Source organism: Panicum hallii, chromosome 7 (assembly GCF_002211085.1).
Source record: "Panicum hallii strain FIL2 chromosome 7, PHallii_v3.1, whole genome shotgun sequence".
Classification (NCBI taxonomy): domain Eukaryota; kingdom Viridiplantae; phylum Streptophyta; class Magnoliopsida; order Poales; family Poaceae; genus Panicum; species Panicum hallii.
In genome coordinates, this window is record NC_038048.1 from 44,112,342 (window position 1) to 44,140,084 (window position 27,743).

The 27,743-nt window shown below is 47.6% G+C and overlaps 6 protein-coding genes across 6 annotated transcripts; 3 read left to right on the forward strand and 3 right to left on the reverse strand.

Moving 5' to 3' along the window:
• Window positions 1–210: 210 nt before the first annotated feature.
• Window positions 211–3,306, forward strand: LOC112898888 (polygalacturonase QRT3-like). Its single transcript, XM_025967195.1, has 3 exons — window positions 211–227; window positions 306–789; window positions 1,906–3,306. Exons 2-3 carry the CDS (start codon window positions 538–540, stop codon window positions 3,133–3,135), a joined length of 1,482 nt encoding a protein of 493 aa, XP_025822980.1. The 5' UTR covers window positions 211–227; window positions 306–537; the 3' UTR covers window positions 3,136–3,306.
• A 3,832-nt stretch (window positions 3,307–7,138) lies between these two features.
• LOC112901311 lies at window positions 7,139–9,270 on the forward strand. The gene is made up of 2 exons (XM_025970197.1): window positions 7,139–7,725; window positions 7,834–9,270. The coding sequence occupies exon 2, from the start codon at window positions 7,980–7,982 to the stop codon at window positions 8,652–8,654; it is 675 nt and encodes a 224-aa protein (XP_025825982.1). The 5' UTR covers window positions 7,139–7,725; window positions 7,834–7,979; the 3' UTR covers window positions 8,655–9,270.
• A 1,540-nt stretch (window positions 9,271–10,810) lies between these two features.
• Window positions 10,811–12,485, reverse strand: LOC112901743. Its single transcript, XM_025970713.1, has 2 exons — window positions 12,008–12,485; window positions 10,811–11,506 (listed from the first exon to the last, which is right to left on the reverse strand). Exons 1-2 carry the CDS (start codon window positions 12,355–12,357, stop codon window positions 11,008–11,010), a joined length of 849 nt encoding a protein of 282 aa, XP_025826498.1. The 5' UTR covers window positions 12,358–12,485; the 3' UTR covers window positions 10,811–11,007.
• Window positions 12,486–13,751: 1,266 nt separating this feature from the next.
• On the reverse strand, window positions 13,752–18,915 carry LOC112901374 (CCR4-NOT transcription complex subunit 9-like). The gene is made up of 10 exons (XM_025970268.1): window positions 18,560–18,915; window positions 18,242–18,455; window positions 16,677–16,748; window positions 16,344–16,433; window positions 16,167–16,209; window positions 15,955–16,061; window positions 15,459–15,554; window positions 14,467–14,657; window positions 14,311–14,380; window positions 13,752–14,190 (listed from the first exon to the last, which is right to left on the reverse strand). Exons 2-10 carry the CDS (start codon window positions 18,443–18,445, stop codon window positions 14,080–14,082), a joined length of 984 nt encoding a protein of 327 aa, XP_025826053.1. The 5' UTR covers window positions 18,446–18,455; window positions 18,560–18,915; the 3' UTR covers window positions 13,752–14,079.
• A 248-nt stretch (window positions 18,916–19,163) lies between these two features.
• On the forward strand, window positions 19,164–21,730 carry LOC112899753 (40S ribosomal protein S11). The gene is made up of 6 exons (XM_025968352.1): window positions 19,164–19,282; window positions 20,060–20,100; window positions 20,185–20,285; window positions 20,752–20,896; window positions 20,988–21,077; window positions 21,459–21,730. The coding sequence occupies exons 1-6, from the start codon at window positions 19,271–19,273 to the stop codon at window positions 21,553–21,555; spliced, it is 486 nt and encodes a 161-aa protein (XP_025824137.1). The 5' UTR covers window positions 19,164–19,270; the 3' UTR covers window positions 21,556–21,730.
• Window positions 21,731–22,128: 398 nt separating this feature from the next.
• On the reverse strand, window positions 22,129–26,396 carry LOC112899752 (UDP-N-acetylglucosamine diphosphorylase 1-like). Its single transcript, XM_025968351.1, has 15 exons — window positions 25,991–26,396; window positions 25,405–25,459; window positions 25,148–25,299; window positions 24,999–25,038; window positions 24,580–24,669; window positions 24,381–24,493; window positions 24,187–24,261; window positions 23,940–23,979; window positions 23,768–23,850; window positions 23,615–23,692; window positions 23,378–23,521; window positions 23,212–23,279; window positions 22,834–22,948; window positions 22,580–22,736; window positions 22,129–22,462 (listed from the first exon to the last, which is right to left on the reverse strand). The coding sequence occupies exons 1-15, from the start codon at window positions 26,162–26,164 to the stop codon at window positions 22,365–22,367; spliced, it is 1,482 nt and encodes a 493-aa protein (XP_025824136.1). The 5' UTR covers window positions 26,165–26,396; the 3' UTR covers window positions 22,129–22,364.
• Between the last annotated feature and the right edge of the window lie 1,347 nt (window positions 26,397–27,743).

Genomic DNA, 27,743 nt, shown 5'->3' on the forward strand with positions numbered 1-27,743 from the left:
CGTCAGAAAGTAACAGTGGCTGGCGGTCAAAAAGGGAGAACTTGTTTGTGCAGTATTCTATGGCGCGGTTCGACGCTGAGGGAGGAGTTGGCAGGAACGAGGGGAGGGTTTGAATGAATCGACCCGTCAAGCAATTATCGAAGCCTCCTGTGCCTTTCTCCCCATTTCGTTTTCGGCCGGGCTCCGCCGTTGAAGCACAATGACGAGCGACCCCTTCAACCAGCCTTGTAACCATCGCAACGCAAGCTTGCTTACCTGTCGATGCCTGTATATATAACTCTCTCCATCTCTCCCTCTGTGCGCAGGTGTATGTAACCCCACACGGCCACTAATCTCTCTCTCTCTCTCTCTCAAAGGCAAAGCATTGCCATTGCACCAGCAAAAGGGGCTGACGCGTAGCACCAGTGCCGCAGATAGAGAGAGAGAGAGAGAGATAGGTGAGGAGGCCTGGACGCCATTGATGTCGTAGCAGAGAGGTCAAGCCAGTCTACTCTACTCTAAGCCACAAGAAACCAAGAGAGGCCGAGGAGAGCGAGCATGGAGCCTGCAAGACGGAGAGGAGCGGCAGCCCTGCCGCTGGCGCTCCTCGGCGCTCTGCTGCTTGCATTGGCTGCCGGTGCGACCGCGTGGTCTCACGACGGCGCCGTCGGCCTCGGCGCCACAGGTGCAGGCTTTGCCGGCGCCGGCGCCGGCAGAGCTGCCGGCGGCGAGCGGCGGTACAGGGATCTCGCGCAGCGGAGGATGGAAAGCGTCAGATCTTCCTTCGGGGCGAGGAGGGATTTGGCAACGGTACGCGCGCACGCGCTTAAAGCTGCAGCGGCATGATTATCTTTCTTTCGCTCTTGCTTGGTGCGGTTCAGGTGTTCATCGCTCCTACCGTCCGATTTTTGTTTTATTTTTATTAATATTTCTTTAAAGAAGAGAAGTTGCTGTCTTGCTGCTACGGTCCTACGTCCTCTCCCCTTGCGGTAGTAATGAGGGTTTTTAATGGGCAGTTCGTAGTTCTCGTACACTTCCGTCCCGTTTGATCTGATAGTCCTCTCCAAGAGGCAGTTGTTAGGCTCCAGTTGTACGGGGCCACTAGTAAATTAGAGAGAGACACAGAGAGAGAGATGGCGGCTTGCTTTGCAGTTAAGCTTTTTACATTGTGTCTCTGCAAGAAAAAAGAAAAAGGAACGACTTTTACCACCAAATGGAGGGAGCTTTGTAACCATCATCCCCCACTGCCGGAGGAGGTCGCTGTCTGTCGATCCTCTCCTCACCAAGAAATCCAAAAACCTTCCCGGAGAAAATGCCCCTCACAAACTACTAGTCTACTATACTCCTCAAACGTCAGGGTCATCAGCCAACTACTCGAGCGAGTACGCATAGAAAACTCTCTGCTGCACACGCTGTAGGACTCTGCGAGTACGATGAGTCCGCGGAGCCGTTGGATTCATGCACCTCTGCACAGACTGCAGCTGCAATTTTGCGTCAGGTTCTTGACTGCAAAGTGCCAAATCCATGACGCCGTCAGAAACTCTGAATCTACCGGCATTTGGCACCAAACTCACACGACACCGCGCGTCCAATTCTTCCTGTGCGATCGTCAGAGAAATGTTCGGTATGCCTGCATTTACCCAGCAGCAAGCCAGCGACGCCCAACTTTTTCCAGCTCCCTTTCCATCTCCGGCCGCGCTACTAGCGCTGCGCCAACCACTAACTGCCCCACACCTACGACGCGACGCGGCACGAGCGCCCAACGAAACGCCAGATGCTCTCTCTGCAGCTACTCGTGCGCCAGCCGGCGTCGCGTCGCACGATTGGCGCTACGGCGCGGCGCACTGGCCACGCCTCGTTTTCTTGTTGATCTCTCGGTGCTGTCACGTTCTGACGTGTCGCCAGCCGGCGTGTGTTCGGGTGCAGGCGTCGGCGAGCGCGCGGGTGTACCACGTGACGGACTACGGGGCGGACCCCACGGGCGCCACCGACGCGACGGCGGCGATCAACCGGGCCATCGCCGACGCGTTCCGCCCGGCGTCCAACGCCACCATGACCGGCGGCATCCCGGACCTCGGCGGCGCGGAGGTGCACCTCGACGGCGGCACGTACCTCATCAAGGGGCCCCTCACGCTGCCGGCCTCCGGCGGCGGCAACTTCAGGATCCACAGCGGCTCGCTGCGCGCGTCCGACGACTTCCCGACGGACCGGTACCTGATCGAGCTGTCGGCGGGGAAAGGCAGCGGCCGGACCTACGACTACGAGTACGCCACGCTGCGGGACCTGATGCTGGACTGCAGCTACCGCGGCGGCGGCGTCGCGGTCGTGAACTCGCTCCGCGTCGGCATCGACAACTGCTACGTCGTCCACTTCGGCACCGACGGCATCGCGGTGAGCGGCGGCCACGAGACGCTCATCCGGAGCAGCTTCCTGGGCCAGCACATGACGGCCGGGAACGACCCCGGGGAGCGGGGGTTCACCGGCACGGGCATCCGCCTCGACGGCAACGACAACTCCATCACCGACGTCGTCATCTTCTCCGCCGCCACGGGGATCATGGTCACCAGGCCGGCCAACTCCATCTCCGGCGTGCACTGCTACAACAAGGCCACCGGGTTCGGGGGCACGGGCATCTACCTCAAGATCCCGGGCCTCACGCAGACGTGGATCACCAACAGCTACATGGACTACACCAACATCGTGGCCGAGGACCCCGTGCTGCTCCACGTCTCGGGCTCCTTCTTCCTCGGCGACGCCAACGTCGTGCTCAAGGCCGTCAACGGCGTGGCCAGGGGCGTCCAGGTCGTCGGCAACATCTTCAGCGGCCTGGACAAGGGCGTCGACATCGTGCGCCTGGACGGCAAGTTCGCCACCGTCGAGCAGGTGTACGTGCAGCAGAACTCGGCCACGGGGATGACGGTCAAGTCCACGGCGGCGCGCGGGTCGGCGGAGGGGAACGGGAGCTCCTGGACGGTGGACTTCGCGGACGTGCTGCTGTTCCCGGACCGCATCGGGCACGTGCAGTACTCGCTGGTCGCCGGCGACGGGTTCCCGGGCCACACGCTTCGGAACGTGTCCGGCAACCAGGTCGTCGTCGCCACGGACAAGGCCGTGTCGGCCACCGTCCACGTGCTGGTCGACCAGAACACCAACTGAGGTGGTGTGTGCGTGCGTGCTGCTGCCTGCTCGTGCGACTGCTGCGAGCAAGGCGTGATTCGTTCGTTTCCTTCTTCTCCTCTCAATATTCAGTCATTCATATTATGCCGTCAGGGAGATGGCAAACCGTTTGGTCGAGAAAATGCTCCAGAATGGATCATTTTTTGCGCATGAATACTGCCTCAATAAGATGACTTCTGAAAGTGCACCAGGAGTCCGGGACAAACTAAACAGTCCATAATTCCACGATACATCTTAAAGAGAAATCTGAGCACGAACAATAAGAAACCACGGGACCTTTCGCTTGCAGTAGATCATAGGTGACATGATCCACACCTGTCCAGTGTGTTTTCTGGTCACCTGTCGTTCTCAGATGTGCCAGAAAATGGCCCTCGAATCATGGATGCTGGGGAGCAATCATTTTCTATCTCCATTCTGATTCAGAAAAGTAGCTCGGGACCAATACTTCTGAAAGTAAAAGATGCTAATGAAAGTTTCCAAAGCACAACGAGTAGCTCACCTGCTTTCCCGTTCGCACCGGTCGGTTCTTGATCCTAATTTTTCAAGGCTGCAGCTTACTTTTCTGCGGTTCAACTGCCAATATTTCGATCTGTTTTGCCTACATTTCCATTCCACGAGATATGGCCTCCGAGTTGTTTACCAGCTTACTCTTCTCCAAGCGTGCCGAGTCGCTTGATCTTCTCACTCTGAGAATCAGAAAATCATGCAGATGGACAACCGGAAACCATGCGATGATTGGTAATGGAAGTCAGGTTCTCAATTCTGTATGGAATTCCGAAGTTGCCGAATTTTGTCAAGTGCTAGTCTGTCAGTAATTGCAGTTTTTTCTTTTGTAACTTCTATCCCTTTTCCCAACTCCACAAAAGTCTGAGAAGATCCGTGGACCAGTTTTCTGTCATCATGTGAATTGTGGCTTATGGAAATCTACAGCAGCAGCATGATTCCTGGTTACTAATCCAACACCATTGTTTTGCTGAGACCAAAGACAAATCACTGTAACTACGCAAAATACTTGTCAGATTGCTCAGGAGAAGAATAGATAAAATATAATTTAGCACCGGAGCGAAGGTCATGGTTCTTCAACCTGATCAATAGGATCAAATTCAGGTTATTTGACCGGTGAGTCACCTAAGTCTAACAAGAAGATTTCTTCCATAAGAGATCTGGAAACTGGGACGACTCAGAGCAACTGACCATGTCTTATAGCAGATGCAACGCCTCTACTAAGATCTGCCTGCCATGACGGACATCAGGATGAGTTAGCCATGGTAGTTGAGCCTCTGACCTCTGAAGGACTAAAGAGCAAACTGTGAGAGTGTACGGGATCTCTAGGGATAGATCCAGCAGGTCTTTTCGTTAATCTTGGGAATAAAGCATATATTTCATTTGGGGTACACATGAACGGGGGAGAGAGAGACAGAAGAAGATAGACCTTCGGGCTTGGTGGAGGAGCTCGCCATGGCGATGGTGACGGTGTTGTGGTGGCGGAAGCGACGTCGATAGTCGAGGATGCCGACATCGAGGATGCACAAGTGGCGGCGCAGACTTGAACGACGGTGGCAGCATGGTGCAGAAGGTGGCGAGCTTCCCGCCGCTTCAGCGCTCCCCGTAGATCGGTTAGGATTTTGTCGGTGGGGTTTTGGGGTACGGTGAGCTTTAGCATGCGTGCCCCCGGCCCCACCTCTTCTATATAGCGCCGCGCGACGGGGCCCACCAACCGCATCTTGGTTGGGCGCACTCGACCAGGGCGCGATCAAGGACTCCAACCGAGTCGGAGATCAATCCTAACATTCTCCCCCTTATCTCATCTTACTTACTTACTTCTTATATTCTTAATTCAACCCATTTCATTACATATAAGTGTATAGAGGATGCCTCGTGATAACAGTTAATGCCATTAGATTAACAGCCACAATACACCTTTCTATTTTGAAACAGCTTCTCAACTAGGTTCTTACTATCCAGGGATTATAGGCTTTCCTGTAAACCCATGCTAGCTAAGTGTTCTCTGAACATATTGAGTGGTAAGCCTTTTGTAAGTGGATCTGCAAGCATTTCCTTTGTTCTTACATGCTCAAGACTAATAGTATGATCCTGAATTCTCTCTTTCACAATATAAAACTTTTATGTCAGTGTGTTTGGCAACACCACTTGACTTGTTGTTGTGAGTATAAAACACTGCTGGTTCATTATCGCAGTACAACTTAAGTGGTTTTTGAATGCTGTCTACCACTTTTAACTCGGGTACAAATATCTTTAACCACTTTACCTACCCCGTGGCCTCATAACAAGCTACAAATTCGGCATACATCGTCGATGATGGTGGCCTCATAACAAGCTACAAACTCGGCATACATCATCGATGATGCAGTGACGGTTTGCTTAGAGCTTTTTCACGATATTGCTCCTTTCGCGAGAGTGAATACATAACCTAACGTGGATTTTCTGTCATCTACGTCTTCCGCAAAATCTGAATCCGAGTACCCTTCTATTTCAGGGAATCAGATCTTCTGTACGTTAGCATGAGGCCTTTTGTGCCTTGCACGTAGCATAAAGCATTCTTTATCCTTCTCCAGCTTTACCGTTCTCCAGTGTTCTATTCCTAAATTATCCTGATATCTGCCAAGTATCCCGATAACAAATGCTAAGTCAGGGCGTGTACATACTTAAGCATAATGCAAGCTTCCGACAGCTGAAGCATATAGAACCGCTTTCATTTGGTCGATCTTGTATTTGTTCGTGGATATTGGAATTTTCCAAAACTATCGCCCTTGACTATAGGAGCAGATGTTGGCTTACTCGCATGTATACTATATTTCTTTAGAATATTTTCTAAGTATGCCTTCTGCGATAATCCTAATACCCCTTTCTTCTATCTTGAAGAATTTTCATTCCTAATACGAAGCTTCACCGAGATTTTTCATATCAAAATTCGAGGACAAAAACTTCTTCTTCTCCAGTAGCAGACTGAAATCACTACTAGCAAGCAAGATATCATCCACATATAGGATTAGAAAAATAAATTTCCCATTCTTAAACTTTGCATAAACGCAATTTTCCTCCTCATTCTCTTTAAACCCAAACTTCCTTATTGTTTCATCAAATTTCAAATACCACCGTTTAGAGACTTGTTTCAATCCATAAATAGATTTGTTCAGCGGCATCCCATACACTCTTTTCCTTCCACGACAAAACAATGATTCGGGTTGGCAGTGCCTCGGCTTGTGCGATGGCACGCGTCGCCAGTGGAGGAAGCCGTGCTCCTTGAAGACGCACGTCCTAGTCGGCATCCACGCCGGCAGAGGCTTGGTGCGTACGAACTTTGTGTGAGCGGCGGCTGCGGCTGGCTGAGCAAACGACACGGCGGCGGAGTCCTTCTCTCCAGAGTCGTGACTCGGTGTCCCGGACGAGGCCGCTAGGCAAAAACTCGCTCAGATTTTGCAGGGTGTTTCCCCCACCGTACTCCTCGCCCCGGGAATTCTTCTAGATTTTTAGTTTGCGATTTCGTACTCTATTCGCCGTACTACTGGAATTCTTGATTTTACTGCCATCAGACGCGGGAAGGTACTCTGTTCGCCGGGGCTAACTCTCTATCATGCGGCCATGGTTTGGCACCCAGACAGGCGGCGACGGGGTCGCGGCGGAAGCACTGGAACCCGTACGAGTACGACGGCACGGTGATAACGGAGCACGGGGCACGGTGTGGTGCGTTTGCTTGAGGCGAAAATGGGATGATGGCATGGAGGAGAGTGCTTATTTGGAGCCAGCACAAGGATCTCCGGCAAATCCATGTCGGTTGCGGCGGTGGCCGTCGTCGTTGGCGGAGGGGAAGCCGGCGCAGGAGAACGAGAGTCCTACTGCAAAATATTTCATCCGATATAGGGGCTTATATATAAATACTTGGATCGCTATTTACGTAAAACCTCCTAAATTGGATCGCGATCCATAATCGTGATCCGAAATAGTGGGTTTTGTGTAAATATTGAGGGGTATTATGTAAATATTGACCCGGGTATATTTTATGAAAACAGACCCTCCCCCTCATCGGCGGCAGACCTCTGACCGGACCACCGTGGATTCCGCCGGCTGTTGATGCGTGGAGGTCCTGTCCCTGCGTATCTTCACCAGACCCGAAAGAGGAATCCGAAGAGGCAGAGACGAGAGGTGCGAGGATGCCGGCGCCCGCTGGAAGGCTACGGGCGGCCTCGCCCAATGCCGCCACCGCACCCCGCGCCGGAGCCGCCGAGCGGGTGGAGAGGTATATTCAGCAGCTTGGACCTCTCTCTCGCTGCTGCCCTTCACGGAGCTATGCCACGCCAGTGTCTCCCTTTCGCCGCCGCCTCCCCCATGGATCAATCGATTTGGTTTGCTGGCAACGGAAGCATCTTCGAGACGGCTCCCTACCCCCACCCTCCTCCAGAACAACGATTCATGCGGTCACCAGTGCAGCCTCGCAATCCCCCATCCATCGAGCAGCCATATGCCCCGTGCTCTTCTCTTTGGCGGATCTGGGTTGCGAGTTCTGTCAGATTGCTTCCTTTTCTTCGTTTCGTTCTGAGATAGATGCGGGTAATTATAATTCGATTCCGAAACGGTTACATGATGCTCCAAATCTGATTATATATACAGATCATACGGGCCTTCCAGCTTTGTTTAAATCTTATTCTCCGTGCACAGGCCACAGGGTCGCAGGGGGCCCGAAGTGAGCAAGGCGGGGATCGAGAGAGGAAGCAGCCGGGTATGTCGAAGCGTCCACGCATAGAGTCGCATGGAGACGAGCCTGAGAGGCCAGGAGGCGGCCACAGGCTGAGAAGGAACATGACATGTCGAGCCGGCCTTCGTTGTCTGAATTTCGCATGTCCAAGCTGCCATTGATCGGTCGCTGCACTGGTCGCACGCCGCGACAGCACCTCTACCTTGTGGTGGACGACTGGGAGAGAGGCTACAGCATCCACAGGGTCGGTGAGGACGACTTCGACCCGGACCCCAATGCTGGCCTGCACGCCTGCCCCGGCGACCACCCGATCGCTCGCATCGAGGCCCAGCACCCGCACTCGTGGTCCTTCGCCGCCCGCGGCAGCAAGATCCTGGCGATGCTGCCGCCGGAGTACAGCCCTGGCATCCCCTTGTTCGACACGGAGACGGCAGGGATGACGGTGTGGCCGAACCCGCAAAGCCGCGGGGACTTTGGGAGTAAGCCTTGGTACATCTCCATGGGCGGCAGGCTCCTGGCGTTCGTCTACCCCTTCGTCGAGGTGCTGGGCCCCCAGCCGCCGCCCACCGACAGGTCGTGGTCCTGGGACAGCGTCGAGCCGCCGCCGCCGTTCGTGTCCAGCGTCGTCACCGGCTACGCGGTGCACCCGGACGGCCGCACCGTCTTCGTGTCCGTCAGGGACTGGAGGCCCGACATCCCCGGGAAGATCTACATCCTCAAAAGCCGGAGGAGCACCTTCACCTTCGACATGGAGCGCCTCGAGTGGGCCCACGCCGGCGAGTGACTCCTGCCGCTCAAGGGCCGGGCGTACTATGACCGGGAGCTGGACGCCTGGGTCGGGCTCTGCCTCCACAGGGAAGCACCCGGGCGCGTCTGCTGCTGCGACGTGCCCCCGGCGCCGCCCGCCGGGGCCGGCTGCGAGACCATGCCCGCCTGGAAGCTCGGCCGGGACGTGTTCTTCGGCGATCCGGGGAGCGCCCTCGGGCATCTGGGCGCCACGCTCCTGTCCGACAGCACATTCTGCGTGGTCGAGGGAGGGATACCCATGGATTGCGACGGGGACACGCGCACTCGCGTGGTGAAGATGACCTGCTTCCGTCTCAAGTACTGCAACGATGGTGACCTGTGTACCACCCACCACCGCGCATACGCATCCTTGTCATACGAGGTCGCTCATGAACGTATGGACCGGACACAAAACCCCGTGGCGTTCTGGATGTAAGTTTCGTTGTGTGCCCAGCAGATCAAACAGCAAGATGGAATGTCTCAGAACCAAAGGTAAAAGGTTATTGGACCTTCCGCTTGGAGCAAGACCTGGCCTGTTTTCTGGTCATCTGGCATTCTCAAATGTACCAGAACATGCCCTCTGTTCATCCATGCATAAAATTTTTTCTACATTCTGACAGGAAAGTGATGGCCCATTGGCCCCGGACTGAAAATCTGAAGTTAGTATTCAGAAAAGTAGCTCACCTGCTTTTCTGGCTATTTTTAGATCCGTTTGCAGTCACACCTGCTAAATTGTCAATGCTATTGTGCCCTATCTTTTGATCTCCTCATCAATCCTTTTCGCAGTTTTTTTAGATTAAGGAAAATCCGGCCTTGACCTCTCACAGCTGAGAGGCTACAGCCACAAATACAAAGATGCATTGAATTGATAGAATTTCAATCTGTTTGTTAGCTTACTCTGAATGCAGATTTTGACACCGTAGTTTATTAGCTTGCCAGCTCTCAGCATATGTGCCGTATCTCTTGATCTTTTCATCCAAAGATTATCAAAATGGACGACTTGCTTTGATTCTGAAACTTTCCTTTTGCGGGTCAGTCAGTGATAGCAGCCATTCTCAACTCTCCAAAAGTCTGAGCAATTCCGTGAACCATTTTCCTGTCCTTTTTAGTTAGTATACTGACTTGTCCAATGAGCAATGTGGAAGCCGCACTTCTGTTCAGAATCTCAGATCATGGGAATTGTTATTTCGAAGTAGTCAATGCCTGACGGTAGAACTAAGGTCATATTGTTTGGCCGGTGAGTCACCAAAGTCTAACGATCGACTAGATTTCTTCCATATATGAGATCTAGAAACGGGGGGCTTGTGGCAACTGGTATGACCGAATGACTCCTGGAGCAGATCCAACAGGTTTCTACTGAGATCAGCATGCCGTGATGGCATCAGGATTACAGTATGCTTTGACAGTTGAGAGCCTTAGGAGCTGCATAGAAGTAAACAAACCTTGTTGGGAGGCTTTCATCGACCGCACTGATCGTTGCCAGTCAGTCAATGACACTATAAAGTGCCCACCCAATGATTTGGAGTTAAAACACTATCGAAAAGAAAATGATTTGAGGCGAAGAATTAATGGGAAAAGTACCTGCAGAAACAGAAGGGAATTAATGCGTCGTACAGTACTTCAACACGACATGTCGGCCGATCATTTGTGCTAATCATAGCTCCAATCTAACTCGAAAGAGACAGGATTAAATAATGATGCGCTCTATCTTTCCAATGAAAGGTGGTAACCTGATAGGCTTTCACTTTCAGAAGCGATTTCAATGGATGCAATTTCTGCAGGCGCACTAATTCAGAATCCTTCGATAGGTTCTTCGCGTCTGGCAGCAAATTTAGTGCATGCAATCTTTCTGATGGAGACATTCAGAATCAGTCGACTTAAGTTACAGTAGAATTTCTGTTAAGGCAGCGAAAACTATTTCTTAGCAGTATCCTGCAGCAAATAGCACCATGCCGGTGCTGCGACCTTAAGCCTAAATTTATGTTCCCAGAAACCCTACAGCACAGATAATATGAATCCTCACACTTGTTCCTAGCCCAGTTTGTCTGATTCCCTGATAATTGAGCAATCGGTACAAAATACTGCAACACATAGTCAGCATGTTTTAAGAAGCAATATATCGCTCACAATCCATGGATCTCACAAGGCATAAGATGTGAAAGCACTACCCCCGAATGTGACAAGTGACAACGGGTGATGAAATATAGCCATCTAGTATGTGTTTTATCTAAATTTGCTGTTCTAGAGCTACAGTATACAAAGTGATATTAGTAGTATCATGATTCATGTACCCACATTCTATACATTTCCCTAGGAACTACCAAGCAACTAGTCCTGGAGCTCATTCCATCCTATGAACAAGTGATTAGACCTCCAATGACAATGCCACTGGAATTGTGGCCTTCCTGTTCCACAGCTTCGACCACAGCTTCGTAAAGCTTTGTCCATGAGCAACCATCACCTGTCCCAACCACATCCCAAAATGTCAAATTGGGGCTGGGCGGGCATGTGGCGACTACCATGTCAGCAATGCTGCCAACTTTTGCGACTGATCGCGGGAAGTCCAATGCCAAGTTGTCGACTTTGTGCTCGTAGATTTTCCCATTCCGGTCAACCTTGTACCTCGACGTGCCACTGAAGCAGCCATATGATTCCCATGGGACACGGGGGGTGCCCCACAGCTCCCACCGGACGACTATTGAGTTCTCTGTCAGTTGCCAAATGCGTGATACGTCAAGCCCAATTTCTCTGAATAGCAGGCGCCCATGGAACCTAAGTGCCCAGAATATAGTCTTGTAGTTGTCAATCCCATGGAAAGTGTTCAGTGGGTCGATAAATGTGATGTCCTCACTGCAATAGATGTAAAAATTATTTTGAATCTCCATTTTTACATGAATAAGCGCATAAAAGCATGCCTACAACGAACTAAGTTTGCAAGAAAAGCAATTTATGCAGGCCTAGCATTCTTGTCAGACATAAGTAATAAACCGGTTGTTCATCTATTGATTAAATTCTCATTATTGCATACGGAAAATTATCAGTTCTGAAAGGCTAATACATTACTGGCATCCTCCACTTCTAGAATGATGACTGGCATCACTGAGAAATCGCCATTATTTTTTATGATTGGCCATTATGCAAGCACAGAGTGACCATTCAGTTTCTATGTTTGACCCTAATTCGCTAGAAATACCAAGCCATAGTTAGCAGAAAGGAATTTCTCAATGATCAATAATCACCAGACTAACAAACCTACTTCATACTACAGATATATTGATCGATAGTCAAAGGCCTACAAAATTAACCGAAATTGCAACACTTAAGGGGGAAAAACCGCCTCTTTTTACTCACCGATAGATATCGTAGTTGGGTTCCCGGACGAAGATGTCGGGCAGGTCGTCTCGCAGCGTTCGCACCGCCGTCCCAAGATTGAGATAAAAATCCGACCTTTGCGGGTCCCCGCCGCCCTTGCCCCGGTTCTTGGTCGGTGTGGACTTGGCCGACGGGATGGCGGCCTGCTGCGAGGCGCTGAGTAGGAGCAGGAGACTGAGGTGGCCCGGGGCTGCGGCCTGCGCCGCGCCGCACCCGGAGCCGTGGATCTTGCCGCCGCTGTGGCCTGGCAGGGCGAGCTGGGGCTTGAGGAGGGGGCTCGGGGGCAACTTGCAGGACGGCGTGGTGAGCTTGGGAAGGAGGAACGCCATGGTTTCCTGCTTTTTGCTCTTCGATTTTTCTGGCCTCCTCTGCTTCGTCTACGAGCCTCGGTGTCCCATGGAGAAGCTTCCAAATCCCACGGGGGCTGCGTTCTTGGGAGCTTGCGCTCGTGTGTTGAGAAGGGGAGGGTGATTTGAGTGGCTCTGAAAGCTGCAGCAAAGCCTGTGGGAGGAAAGATTGCAATTGTTGTGTCACTGGTCCGACGTGGTGTAATTGTCTGGTTTTTCTTCTTCTTTTCCGTTTCCTTCTTAGCAAGTTGTTTCAATTTATTGTTTCTCTAACAAATAAATACTGTTTTTTCTAAATTAATAGCACCAACTACCCAAAGCAAAATGCTAAGGAAATATTTAGTTTCATAGGTTATTTTAAGCCACGTCACATCGAATATTTCGACGCTAATTAGAAAGGCTAAATATAAACTAATTATAAAACTAACTGCATAAGTCTAGGCTTATTCATAAGACGAATCTATTAAATCTAATTAATTCATAATTTTACTGTAGCATCGTATGGGCTAATCACGGATTAATTAGGCTTAATAGATTCATCTCGCGAATAAACCTATAGATTTTTAAAATTTATTTTATCATTAATCTATGTTTTACTCCTAATTAACATCTCAAATATCCGATGTGGTGGAGTTTAAAATAAAACGCATCACAACCATTATCTTATATGGTGCAGGATAGTCGGTGAGAAGAGTAAAAATTAGGGCGACTCGGTTGGAGATGGGTTAGTGCCCTAGTAAGGACGAGAGCAAGCACGCCATGTCTGCTTGTTGGTTCTGTGGAGGAGGGATGATAGGAGAAAGATGATTAGGTTGAAGAAAATGCAGCCCAAAACATTCAAGTAAGGTGTAGCCAAGTCTCTCCTAAATATTAGTTTTGTGGCGGTGAAAATCTAGTTGGCTCTCTACCCGGTGCAGCTTTCATTCTATATTCCTTTTGTTTGCGTTTGAATTTTTTATCTGCTAATTGAATTTCAATTCTCCGGTTGAAAAATTAATCTCTGCTATATGATCTTTTCGATGCAAGATGAATCAAAGTGTCATGATATTGTAGTATTTTTAATGAACATGATATATGGTTCCTGTCTTTTTCACTTCATATGTCCCAAACATGCTCCTTAAAAAATGGCATATTGGAATATGAATGTTACTAAGGCGATTAAATTGCTCGGTACCCCTATGGAAAAAAATGGGCTAGACCTTGTCCTCTGCACAAATTAAGACCGACCTACCTTAATACACGACCCTTTTTAAACAAGTACAATCAGACATATGCTGCTACAATACTGGACAGGAAATGAAGCAAGCGTCATACTCCTGACCGAGCTTTTCTTAAGGCATCATCTGAAAGCAATTCATGTTCCCAACTCATCAGCAGAGAGAGAAAGCTTCACGGAACGGGGTTCTTCCTCTTTGTTCTCAGGTTCTGAACTGTCAAAGCAAAAGAGTTCCGGTGCAAGCACAGAAAAGGAGCAGCCTGCTGTGCTTGTTTTTCCACAGCATTACATGATGAACACACATCAGCTTAACCGCACTTAAGGTAATACCACACAACAATCCTTTCTTCTTTGTTTACCCCTGCAAAAAGTTAGACTAGAGCATACTACGTTTCTTCTGGACAGCAGACAGATCTTCTCTAGTTGCAATTCACTGCGAGATGATGTATTATTGTAGTGAATTGCAACGACTAGACTGCTTCATCTTCTTATATGCCCATCATATGATCCAGGCCTGGCTGAGGAGCTCCTCCCATGCCTCCCCCACCTGTCACATTGTGCAGCAGCTGTTGGAGCCACCGCCTTGTAGCTGGGTCATCCTGTGTTGGCAGTACGCCAATAGTTAGTATTTGTTTTGAGACATTTAACTTTGCAAACCATTTTGCCAAGGTAGAGCATGACGATGTATCGGTGATAACTGATGTAAGAGCATGACTCACCCTAAGACAGTTATTAAATGTCCCATCTTTGAGCATGTCAGGAAGGCAGCTTTGCAATGCAGCACAGGCCCTGAATTAAGAGGGGAAGTTCAAAAAACCACATCGTTTGGAGAAATGACAAAAATAAGTTTGCATAACACAAATGATAGCACGAACCTGGGATTATCTGACAGCCTGAGGTAACAACGAATGATGTGCTTCAGCAGCCTTGTGGAGGGCTGATCAGCAAGTGAAACAACCATGTTTGCCAAAACACTGCCTACAGCAAAGAAACGCTCAGCAGTGGCACAGATGTAGCGCAGCCCAACATCATCTAGGAGAATCTTTTGGACAATGAAGGTTGCCACCTGCATATGCATACAACAAAGCCTTTCAATCTCAAGCAAGCCAGGGTAGGCCAGAGATGGAACACATCAAGAGCCACAAACAACAAGGATATAAAAGTAAAACTTAGTGATTTATGTTTTAATACATGGAAGATTTTATAATTCACATAACATCACCTAAGAATAAACTGCAAAAAACTTATATTGATCTAGATCTAAGATGTTAAACAAATGAACAGGAACACATTCAAACACAATAGAAAAGGAGAAATACATAGCCCAGGACACCAATGATCTGTTGCTAGCCACTCGCATATGCATAGTTGGCTAAGTTAGTGATGGAGTGATGGCAATAAACGTAGCTGAATATGAGCTTGCATGATCCATGGGACATAAAAAAATCCTCTTGCAGGGGAGGTATTGCCAAAAAAGAGAGAAAGAGGTGTGTGTGTGTGTGTTTGTATTTTTTTTTTTTTGGGGGGGGGGGGGCAATGCGGCAACCATGCGACAGAACAGTAGGTTCAAGCGATAAAAGGCCACCACTGAATTTAGCAGCATAGGACACTCGCTGAATGGCCTAACAGCTTTTGAAGTTCCTTGTACAATTCACCTTTTAGACTTATGAATTTTAAAGCGGCGAGGCTTATTAGAGAGAACTCTGGTACAGGACAAGAAGATTCTAGAGATAACTGATGGCAGCGAAGTTTACTGCATAAACTTCAGACGACAAAACACCAAAAAACCTTTTACACCTTTGCCAGAGCTATGCAGAAGAAATAAATGCTGATATTCAAACGAGAATTGAGTTGGCTAGCTACATACAGTTTTTGACAGCTCACTGCCCATCTCCATGGTTCGTAAGCACAGAGGAATTATTTCAGTTTGCAGCAAAAAACTGATGACTTCAGTATCATCAACCTGCATTATCACAAAAAGAAGAAGAATATTCTCATTAACGAATTAGTTACTTTTAGAGCAAGCAAGGATTTACTATATAACTATGCATTTGAACAAAATGAAGGGAACATCCTGATATGTAGTAATATATTGTTATTTATATAACATAAATTGACAATACAAAAACACCTCAATGGTCAATGCAACAAATAACAAAGCTGCCAGTACTTGTGTTGGTCTCAGGTTAGTGCTGAAGTTAAACTGTGCATTATGTTGTGCTAATTACATAACAGCTTAAGAGAACTACATGAATCTTCACTTATGAGATCTGTTTATCATGTAGCATGCACCTATCTAATGCTGGAGGCAGAGTCATTATAATGGATTCACTAGTTCAAGTAAACTTCCAAGCACAAATTACCTTGACAAGAGCACCAATGACACCCAGGCTAGTAAGCCTCAAGTACTCAAAAGGTCTTGTTTTGCTGGTAGTATTCAGAAACGGGTACAGGTACAGTGGAATATGAGCTGCAATGAATAATTTTTTTTGTCAATAGGGAGACAGAGGAAAGGACTAATAGTCGACATTATCAGTTCATTCAAACAACATTGTGCAAAGGCATGACTTGTTACCATTTAAGAAAAGGATCCTGGTCTCAGGGTGCGATGCGACACACTGCAATAGTCAAACAAAGTTGAAAATAGTTAAACAACAAAGGTATTCCGTAATTCCATTGTGCTCCCTCTACAGTATCAGCAACCAGCAACCAAAAAAATTGAGCTACAATCCCCTTAGTTGGAAAAGCTTACCTGCAGAAGTGCAAGAGCATTGCAAACTCGATTTGATGCACCAGGTGATAGTGTTGGAGGTGAAAGTGAAGGGTAGATAGACACGATCTCCTGTATAAGTTTCCAGGTTATGAAGCAGAACATGTTAAACCAGAATAAGTTCCACTACCAGGAAAAAAAAAACTAATATGACCACAAATGCCATGCTGATTTCTAAGACAAACACTGACTTAGCACAATAAGAGATTCATTGCAGGGACACAACAAAAGTTATAAAGTATCCTCAAACATAGTTCTCAGTCCTTTGTGTGTACAAGCATTCAAATCTTTTCTATTGACGCGCCAGGAACATACCTGGAGTAGCGCAGCAATTGTGCCAAATGAGTGCCACAGCAGCGGGGCAAGATCTTGAAATATCTCTCTTTTCTGAAAAAAAGTGCATTTAGATACTAAGTAGTTTTGTCTTGCAAAATGTTATTTCATATTAACAACTGAACTTAACAAATCTACAATCATTCAATTTCAGATCATCTAAGAACTCATTCACTAGAAATGGATCCCAGCTCAACTAGTTAACACTGATAACAAAAAGATACTACAAATTTGAAGCCACTTATTTGGGCATCCATTCATAGCCAGCAACCAAGCTACTAATTTTGCAATAGCAACACAAGATTTAGGAAAGTATGTAGAAGCTAATAAAATTGAACCCATTCTACAAATAAATAAATGTGCCTCATAACGGAAATCTCGAATCACCACTGGCCACGATACTGCTTACTAGCTGAGGCCTTGATCACAATTCAAGAAATCTAGCAAAAGTTGAAGCTTTTCAATCAAGAGAAAAGCAATCAGAAAATAATCAATGCATAGAGTAATTCTTACACCAAACCACCAAAATAAACTAGGTTAGTCATCAATACGACAAAACCTCATAACATAACGAGGGCGACAAAAGTGCATAACGTCACAGCAGCTGCATAACATCCTAAAAAATTATCCCTGAATCAGACATACACGTGTTGGATAACAAGTGGAATCTGGCATGTCCAAAAATGTTTTGCCAAGTCAGACACCTGCACCTGAGTATGACTCCAGCCTCACCCGTAACGGATTAACACTAAGTGTGGCAGTTACTCGGACACCCATATCCTGGAAACATTGGCCGATTCGGACAGCCATACACATGTAGGATACTGAGTGGTATTTGGCAATGTCCAAAAATGTTTTGCCAAGTTGGATGCCTGCACCTGAGTATGACTCCACCTCACAAGTGTAACGGAGTAACTCTAAGGCCAGCAGTTACTCGGACATCCTGAAAACCTTAGGTGATTCGGATAGCTGTACGTGTGGTGGATACTGAGTGGTATTTGGCAATGTCCAAAAATGTTTTGCCAAGTCAGACACCTATACCTGAATATGACTCCAGACCTCACCTGTAATGGAGTAACACTAAGTGCGCAGTTACTCGGACACCCATGTCCTGAAAACCTTGTCCGACTCAGACAGCTGTTCGTGTGTCGGATACAGAGTGGTATTTGGCAATGTCCAAAATGTTTTGCTGCGTCGGACACCTGCACCGGAGCATGACTCAACCTCGCACCCATGATGGCGTAACACTAAGGGCGACAGTTACACGGACACGCGTGTACTAAAAGCCTCGGCTGATTCAGCCAGCCGAGTGTGTCGGATCAAGTGATATTTGGCAATCTTCAAAAAGGATTTGCCAAGTCGGATACTTGCACCTGAGCACAATTCCACCCTGCGCAAGCATAAGTCACAAGAACAAACCGAATTCCACAAAATTCCATCAACAATCAACGAGAGAAAATTCCCACACAAATCTAACTGATAAGGTAGAGATCACTATGCACAAATCATTCCCCACGAGGGGGCGCTACAAGAGCTGCGGAGAGAACCTTGGAGAGCTCAAGCAGCGCGTTCTCGCGAAGTTCAGGGTCACAGAGTTCCAGCACCAGCTGCTCCGCCGACGCCATCTTCTTGTCCTTGGCCGCCTGGCCCAGGGCGGGGCCGCTGCTGCTCCCAGCCACCGGCGAGGGAGACGGCGGCGAGGCCCCGGCGAACGAGGGGGGAATGGTGAGGGAAGGCTGCAGGTTCGCCATCTCACCTCAACTGCACCGCCGCAACGAAACATCGATCACCACGAATTATTCACAAATCTCCAGCGCAAAACGAATCGGGGAGAACGAATCGATCGAATCGAACTCACAACTCACCTTATCCGAGGAACCGATCGAGTTTCAGGTGGATCTTCACTCCGCCAGACTCACCTCCAGCCTCGGCGGCTTACCGGCGCGGAAGCCGAGGCTGCTTCAACCCGAAATGGACGCCGAAACCAGTCCCACCACGAGCGACGTGCGGCGACACTCCAGCAAACCCTACGGTCAGTTCGCTACGGGCGCATCGGGCAGGCGAAGGAGGAGGAGGAGGATGCGGCGACGAACGACGGCGAGCCGGCGATATGTAGGAGACGGACGGGAGGGGAACGGAGTGAGACGACAAGGCAAGCCGAGCAGATCTCTCGTGGCCTTTGGCTGCACAACGGACGGTCGGGATTAGACGGTAGGTGGGATCGGACAGTGTAGCGAGGTCGCAGGGTCTGAAGTCTGAACTGGCTCCAGTGGTAGCGTCACTGCGAACGGACGCTGTAGTAACTGAAAATTAGCGGGCCAGGCCAGTGTCGTGGGCCGTGAAATCTTTGGGCCGTTTGGGCCGGGCCTCATGTTCTATATGGGTGTTCGTGCAAAATTTAAGCTAAGGGCACGCAGCGCAAGAATGCAGGGGTGCTTCTGCAAATTCCGAGCCAACCGCGCTCCGCTATAAGAGTGCTCCCTAGGGTTTCCGCCGCGCCGCCACCTCCTTCCGAGTCTCAGCTCCGCACCCCCTTGCGCGCCGCCGCCTCGCCGCTCGACGCCCGCCGCGCAGCCATGGCGGAACAGGTAACGCTCCTCACGCGCTTCTTCCCGTGTACCTCTGCTTCGCCGCTCGCCGCACTCGCTCGGGCCAGTTCAATATGCGATGCTCATTCGCGTAGATAGGTTGCCTTGCCCCTGATCTAGTGTGGTGCCTTGTGCCGATGCCTGCGGCTGCTGGTGTGTTTGGTTTGCCGCGATCTATCGATTCGATCTTATCTCGATCGACTGCAAGTTTGCATTTTTGTCAGCGAGTGGGTGTTTGTGTATTGGTAGAGTCCGTTAGTAGTAGACTAGTGATGCAATCCTTAATCAGGTCTACTGTTCGCCGCGGATTTGTAGTTTAAAGCCACAATAACTTGATGAGATTTCGGGATTTGGGTTGGGCTAGATGCTGTAGGTTTTGTACTGTCACTCGCAAACATCACTTACATTTCGTTATGTTAGCGCTGCTGGTTGGTAGTTAAGAGGGGCTTGGTGATTTATTCGTAAACTGTGGCCAACACTGAACTTTATTTAGATTTTGTAAAAAAAAAATTATTGCTGCAGTTCCATTGTAGGTGGTTTTTTGGACTCCTGAGTCCTCACCGTGCCATATGGATGGTCTAGTGTCAGTTGTACTTTCTATGTTCATAGTGCACTACTAAAGTGATGCATTTGTAACAGTGTTACCATGTACAGTTATTTCGGATCATAACAATTACTGCATTAGTTAGGGATGTTGCAAATTTATACCTGTGTATTATAGTAGTTTCCAGCAAGTTGCCTCATAGTTCTCATGTTTTGCATCTACCCATTTTCCAGACTGAGAAGGCTTTCCTCAAGCAGCCTAAGGTTTTCCTCAGGTGAGGCTCTATTGCCTCTTCCATGCTTTCTATTCTCCATGAGCTACATGCATATCTTATCTGAAATTTTCTGCTCGAGTGTAGCACAAAGAAATCTGGCAAGGGTAAGAAGCCAGGCAAGGGAGGCAACCGCTTCTGGAAGAGCATTGGCCTGGGCTTCAAGACCCCCAGGGAAGCAATTGAAGGTATAGTGAGTTCTTTCTTTTGTAGCTCTATCTTCTAGGTCCTTGCGCTTTTAAGGTGGCCATTGTTATTTGGAATAGTGAAGGACAGGAGATGGTCTCCATTCTTTTGTTCTAAGTGCTTATCTATTGTCACTGGAAGAATTGCAGCGCAAAGTACTTAAATTGGTAGCATAGCTCCAAATTTGGTTTGCTAATCTGGAAATCAAGGGTCATGATTCCAAGTACTATGATGTACCTGAATAATGGCATTGTTATCTGAGATAGTTAAGGATAAGAGGTGGCCTCGTGTTCATCTGTTGTAAATGGTTTTCTATTGCTATCTAGCTCCAAATTTCGTTTGCTAATTTGGAAAACAATGAGGCCATAATACCAATACTATTAAAGCCCACGAAAGTAATGCATTTTATGGGTTTGCAGTATACTTCTTGCAAGAGTTAACAGATGTTTAATTTCTGTTCTCATACAGGGACCTACATTGATAAGAAGTGCCCATTCACTGGAACTGTTTCTATCAGAGGAAGGATTATTGCTGGTACATGCCATAGTGCTAAGATGAACAGAACCATCATTGTTCGCAGGAACTACCTCCACTTTGTTAAGAAATATCAGAGGTAAGTGAACTATTTATGGAGCCTAGATTCATGTTCTATTCCAAGTGAAATTTGATGTTTTTAATACATGAGGTAACTGTACACCTTGCAGGTACGAGAAGAGGCACTCCAACATTCCAGCTCACATCTCTCCATGCTTCCGTGTCAAGGAAGGTGACCATGTCATCATTGGCCAGTGCAGGTAATACTTGTGATGTCAGAACTTGTTAGATCACTTGTGATGGCCATCTTGCCAGTCACCGGGAACATGGTACGGTGCCACGTTCCTTGTTCCGGGAACGTTGTTCCCGTACCGGGTACGCGGGTACAATTTTGTCCCAATAGTGTTAAAATCACTCTTAAACAACGAACCAGCAACGTACCACGTTCCTCGATCTATCGATCTGGGAACTTTTGTGACTGCACCTTGCTTGGTTTGTTGAGCTCGATTAATTGAGCTCTGTTTTATTGTTCCAATATTTACTGTTGAGCTCAATTATGTTTTCAAGTTTTTCAGTCCACTCAATAACCTGGCAAGGTAATATTGTTCATTGCTGAAGTGTTATTTCTGAACTGTGAACAGGCCCCTGTCCAAAACCGTGAGGTTCAACGTGGTGAAAGTCATCCCTGCTGGATCCACTGGTGGCAGCGGCGGGAAGAAGGCCTTCACTGCGGCCTGAGCTTTAGACTATGTTCCATGAGTAGTCTATAGAATGATGTCTTTTTGCTAAAAATTCCTGCTAGGCTGGTGTTTTCGACTATGGTTTGGAGATTGTCCGCTGTCTGAATGGAGTCTCATCACTGGAACATGTTACTCTTTATGGAATCCTCTCGTGCAAAGTTTTGTTATGATCTGTATTGTTTCCCCTCTGCTGCTGTGGCTTCGGTGCAATGCTTCCCCCAGCATATCCCAGTCATCGTTCGAGAAAAACATAATTTGCACCGTGCCATCAATATTTATGCCTCAGTACATAAGGCTTGCAACCTATCTGGCCCTGTCCCTGCTCCATTAAGCAGCGGCCTGGTAGCGAACCTGGTTGACACTGCCGGGGTTGAGGATCAGGAGGCCTTGATGGATATGTGGATCACAGACGCAGCTGTGGCAGATTTGTTGCATATGACGCTCAGTTTGCGACAGTGCGAGACCATTTGTACGTGTTGTGCAAGATTTAATGCCATTTGTACGCTTTTTGCAAATTTCTGATCATCTTATGAAATGTATACGGCCTTCCAGTTTTGAACAAGGCTTGAAATGATGATTAGCAGGTCCCTGGCCATGAACTGGCACTGCAAAGAGTGTGTGCGAGAAAACTCATGATGAATTCAGAATCCGAGGGCTACAATTACACAACACGCACAGATCATACAAGTGTACAACAACCTGGCCATCCACATCCATCTCATGCCTAGAAAAGGAAACATGCACATCCTGCAATCCTTTACATTCGTTTTGCAGTTACACAGCTCTTGCTGTCATGAACAGCCCTACCTAAAAGGATATCTCGCTCGGCGCATGGAATGTTCGCCCGCGGCAGATTGCTTCCAGGTTCTCTCCAGCGTAGGAGGAAAGTGGAGAAACTTCGACGCCTATGAGCCAAAAGCAATGGTGCGCCAATGTGAGGAATGGTCAGTTAAGTAAATTATTTTTGGCTATTTAAAAGCCCCTGCTAAGTTTCTGAATATAGGAACCGGGAGAAAAATTACCTGTCATATACAAGGGCACAGAATGCGTCAAGAAGCCACCAGCAGCGACAACCCATCTGCTATGGAGACGGAGCAGCATGAGTTTCGCGCTATCAGGGGTGTCATATGTTGCGCCGTTGGCATTCTTTACTGGTGCGAATTCCTCTTCCCGCATGACCTGAAAATATTCAGAAATGTATCCGGTAAGTGTTTACTGCTCTTAAGAGAGAGCATCGATAGACAACATGTATCCTATTATTAGTTGAAATTCAAACCTCAAAAAGTGCTGTGGATGGGGAGTAAGTGAAAGCATCGAATATAAACTGTTCAAGCTTCAGGCCAGTTGTATACCCATGGATGGAAGGAATCTTCTTCTCAGCAAGATGGTATCTGGCCACAAAATTTTACAAATATCAGGGTCTACATTACAATATAATGTATAGTCGGACTTGGTCATTGCCAGGTAAAATTACTTCCCATGGCATGTCTTATAGTAAAAATCACAATGTAGAACTCTATAAAATATAATGTGCTGTTTCAAGTCTGTCACTCTCTCATTAATGAGTTACAAAGCCATATTTGCAACTACATAACTAATGTGGTTTCAGAAGGTTTCTGAAATTTGTTAAGGAGGCAAACTAGAGAATACTCACACACTGTCCTTTTCAAGGCTGTTTGCCACTTGGTTCAAAAAGTCCAAAGTGAACATATGCAGGCAGATCTACAAAAGGAGGAAAGAGAAAATATGCAGTTGTTATGCTTATGCTTTAGATGGAGGAAGGAGGGAAGGGGAGCAAGAAGCCAAGGATATAATCATACATTGCTCCAACAATAACGGAGGCGCCCTGTTGATTGATTAATTTCAGTAGTCATAGCTGCATCCATTTCACTGTACTCAACTACAGAGAGAGGTCCACCGCGACCTCGTTGAACGAATACCCCAACGTTCTCTTGTGGATAGGCCTGTTGAGTATTCAATTGACTATCAATGAGGTGCATTGCTATGATAAATGGTAGCCCACCAGTCAATGAAGAATGAGAAGTATTGGACTGCACCTTCCTAACAACTTTAGCAGCAGAGGATACACCTTTCTCAATGAAGTACCCTAGGAATGTCGGATCTGCAATACGAACCTATAACATGGCTTTAGTCGGAAAAAGAAAAGGAAAACAAAACAAAAGGATATCTCCCAAAATACACATGCTCACCAGTGCATTGTCAACGCCATAGCAATCTACATATTTCACACCTTGTGCAGACATATCTTCCATCAACTTTTTGGACTTCAGAGCTGTGAGATGTTATATGATAGTCAAACGAATCATCTTAAAGGATAAGTTTGTAAATGATTGATTGGCTCTGCATTTTTATGGGGATTACCAGCATATACTCCACCATTGCCATCAGGAGCCTTCGCTACCTAGTTTTCAGCATAGCATGGACAACAAGAATGTCACAACTTAGCATTGGAAATACTCAGTATCAAAACAATTTTGTAAAATTTAAAATTTAAAATCAGCAATTGCACTCCATGAGCAAACTCGTAAATCAAATTGCAAACTCCAAAATCTGTGACTCCTGGCTGTACAAGGTCAAAAGAAAGTTTAGAAGTAGAAGAAGATTGTACCCTATATGGTGTCTCCATAATAAATCTACCATCAGCAGAAACACATGGAAGTGTGCCTTGTTGGAAAAATGTCACCTGCCAAGAAAAGGTTTAAGCCTAATCATGAAACAAACCTCTTACTATGAATTGGAGGTCTGCATTTGCTTGAAAGCATTGGAATAGCACAGCCAAAAAAAAAAAATAGTAGCTCTTACTTGATCAGCGTCTAAGCCAAAATATCTACGGGTTTCAAAGAATTTGCGAGTGGCAGCATCCGTAAAGGGGCTTGTCATTATATACCAGTGGATCGGCACAGTGTTACTTGGACCTGCAAGTTATTATCAATTTGAGGGTGAATATCTGAAGCAAAGAACAGATAAGTAACTTGAAAGTGGGTGCATTAAAAGTTATTACTTTCACTAGATTGAGCAGCCAGCTTTTGAACGCACAAAATCCGTTCAGCTTGGAGTTGGAAAAGTGACTTTCCAGATGGAAGCCCAATATCTGAGGCAAAAACGCAAGTAAGGATCCATCAAACACGATGGGAGTTCAAATTATTAGGAAAAGGCCAATTACACCATAAAATGGAGGAACAAAGGTGAGGAAGTATACGACATTTGTGCTTTTGATAAAATTTCACAGCATAAATAGATAGCATGGAGAATACCTGGTCCCCATTGACCAAAAAATTATATCATATGGAGCAAGAAATAATTTACAGCAGCAATTGCATACATCTATATGGTTCCAAAATGGGAAAAGAAAACCCATACCACTGCACATGTCAGATATGCGGTAAGTAACGAACAAGGATCCAGGTTAAACCAACTTACTGAAACATCCCTTAGGATCTGAACTTCCAAGTCGAGTGCCCTGTGCAAAACATTAGAAGAAATACCATGAAGATATTATTTCCCAATTCAGTGCAAAAATAGATATGCTAGGCGATATCTAGGAGAAGACATCCCAGAATCCGGAGTACCTGACCACCGGCTAAAAGGACAACGGCCAGCTTCCCCTCGGAGATGGCCTTCAGCCCCTTCTTCCACCATCTTTCTTTGTCCTCTGCAGACCTGTCCTCCACCTTGGAGACATTGGATTCCGGCACGGGCTCCACGGCCGGAAGCGGCATGCCTGTGATTAGGATGAACACCACATAAGTACATAAAGGAGGTTGCCATTTAATGCCCGTGACATAGCGTTCTACATTGGAGCAATGAATATTCGTCCACCGCTCACCTTGTGATCCAAGTGAGCGTCGAATGATCCGATCGATCCTTGAAAGATCTACACTCTGCGGAAATACAGTAGACAGTATGAATTAGTAATTGTCGGAGTGGTAAGCTTAAAACTCCCCCAAAATGATAGAGTTTATGGAAAATTTGATGGGAACTGGAAAAATGTCCAAAAGCACAGATTGAAACTGCAGTAAAAAAATCATCTTTATCCATAAATCTTAGTTTAACTACTGAAAATCAGTAAGTAAAATAATCGTGAAGAATTCCAGCTTAGACCGAAATGTATGTGCAGAATTCCAACTCAGGACCAAAGGCGCTGCACGGAATTCCTATCCCCAGTATGAAAGATTTAGAGTTATGCACAAATGATCCTTAAAAACTAGTAAAAAACACGAAGTTTCATGCGGGCCCTGACGAGTGGGGGAGGAAGAGTTCATCACCAACCGGAACTCAAAATAACAACCACACAGCTAATTCCAACGCAAGAACAAACCTTGACGCGAAATTCCAGGTAAAACCAAATCTTTCCCGCGGAACGCGAAATCCTGGCCCCGGCACAGGCCAAACCACCGCGCATTGTTGCTCACCTCGATGTCCCGGACGAGGAGCTCCCGGTCCTCGGGCGAGAGATCGTCCCAGAGCGCGAAGGCGCCCTCCTGGCCGTAGTCCTTCATCCTCTCCAGCAGCGCCTGCGGCGGCGCGGCGCCCCACCTCCCCACGGGCCCCGGCGCCGACAAGCCCACCACCATCTCCTCCTTCATCTCGTCTCCTCTCTCCCCTCGCAGCGCCCAAGCAAAGCAGCAGGAGCAGGTAGTGGGAGATGAGAGGGAGGAGGCGAGAAAGAGATATTAGAGAGAGAGGGGGGGAGATCTGTGATTGGGCAATGATACTGGTTTGGCCAAAGATGCCAACTCGGACGACGGATTGTTCTCGGATCGCCGGTGGGTGGCCGCCTGCGCGGCGCGTTTATATACCGCGCGTGATCCCTGTGCATGTATCAGCCTCACTCTCATCTCATCCCTCTGGATTAATTTGGACGCGAGCAGATTACAGCGAATGCCGTTGGACAGTTCCTCCAACAAAAAAAAAATCTAATCCTGTCATCTCCTGTATGGATATGGTTATATATTGGTCAGGACTGTAAACCCTCCTTAAGTACCATCAGTTCCTCTTTCATTTTCTGCAGGTTCAGTTTGGCACTGCGGTGGATCTTCAGAATGAGAATTATTCAGGAAATTCTGGTTTAAAACTACAGTAAATTTTTGCAGATTCAGGCACCAAAACAGAAAGAAAGCCTTTATGGCTTCCGGAGCAATGACCGAGGATGGCTAAACGAAGAACATCCGTCTCCTTACCAGTGCCTGCCCATATCAGGTCCCTTCTGTTTCTGGTTTCTTAATCAGTTAATCACATGACGCAGAGGATAAAGCATCACCTACCCACCCACCCAACCCACTGTCTGACTGACACTGAGGGTCATTAGAGGGCACCTAATCTGTGCCTTTGTACTGACAGGAGATAGGAGTAGCAATAGCAATAGATGCAGCAGCATGGGACAGTATCACCAATCCTGCAATTCACCATGCAGTCCTTGGGAAGTTGCTCCAATGGTGGAAGCACGGAGCATGTGCAGGACAACACAGCACTGCTTTGAGTTGCCCACCTGATGAGATGGTCTGCACGACACGAGCATGACTCCCTGACGCGTCGTCTGCAGGCTCCTCTTGATGGCCAGACCTACCTCTCCCAGTTGGGAGTTCCCATCAGGCCATCAGTAAACTTGCATTCATGCTCGCCTCGCCCACGTCAGCATTTACATGGCTGTCTGCCAAGCGCCAGCAATCACAAAACTTCCATTCATGGAGAACTATCGGTACCGTCGTACGTAGCCATTACACGATAGCCACTTCGATCCGTGGCCTGTTTTTTTTTCTTTCTTTACAAATTTTCCCTTCTATTTACAAACTTCCTCATGGTATCAAATTCAGCATAGTGAAGAAATTAACCCCAGGAACATCCATTGAACATCTCAATGATCAAAACATGTTTATGATGTAACAGTTCAGTACATGGAACTGAAGAAAAGGTGCCGGCAGATCTAGCTGCAGCAGATCACCGACACCAATCTGCCGGATGATCAAAGGCTTCCATTCCAAGCCGGTTCCTAGTTCTTGCCCAGAGAAGAGCAATTTTTCTTTGTCTTTTCCCTCTGACTGGTTGACCCACTGGGCAATGGTAGCTTTTACAGCTTGTCTTTCCACTGATCTTTTGTCGGTTGCCATTTCCAGGCTTATTTCCTCCCCCTCCTCTCTGAAAAAAAGAGAGAAAGTTACTTGCTTC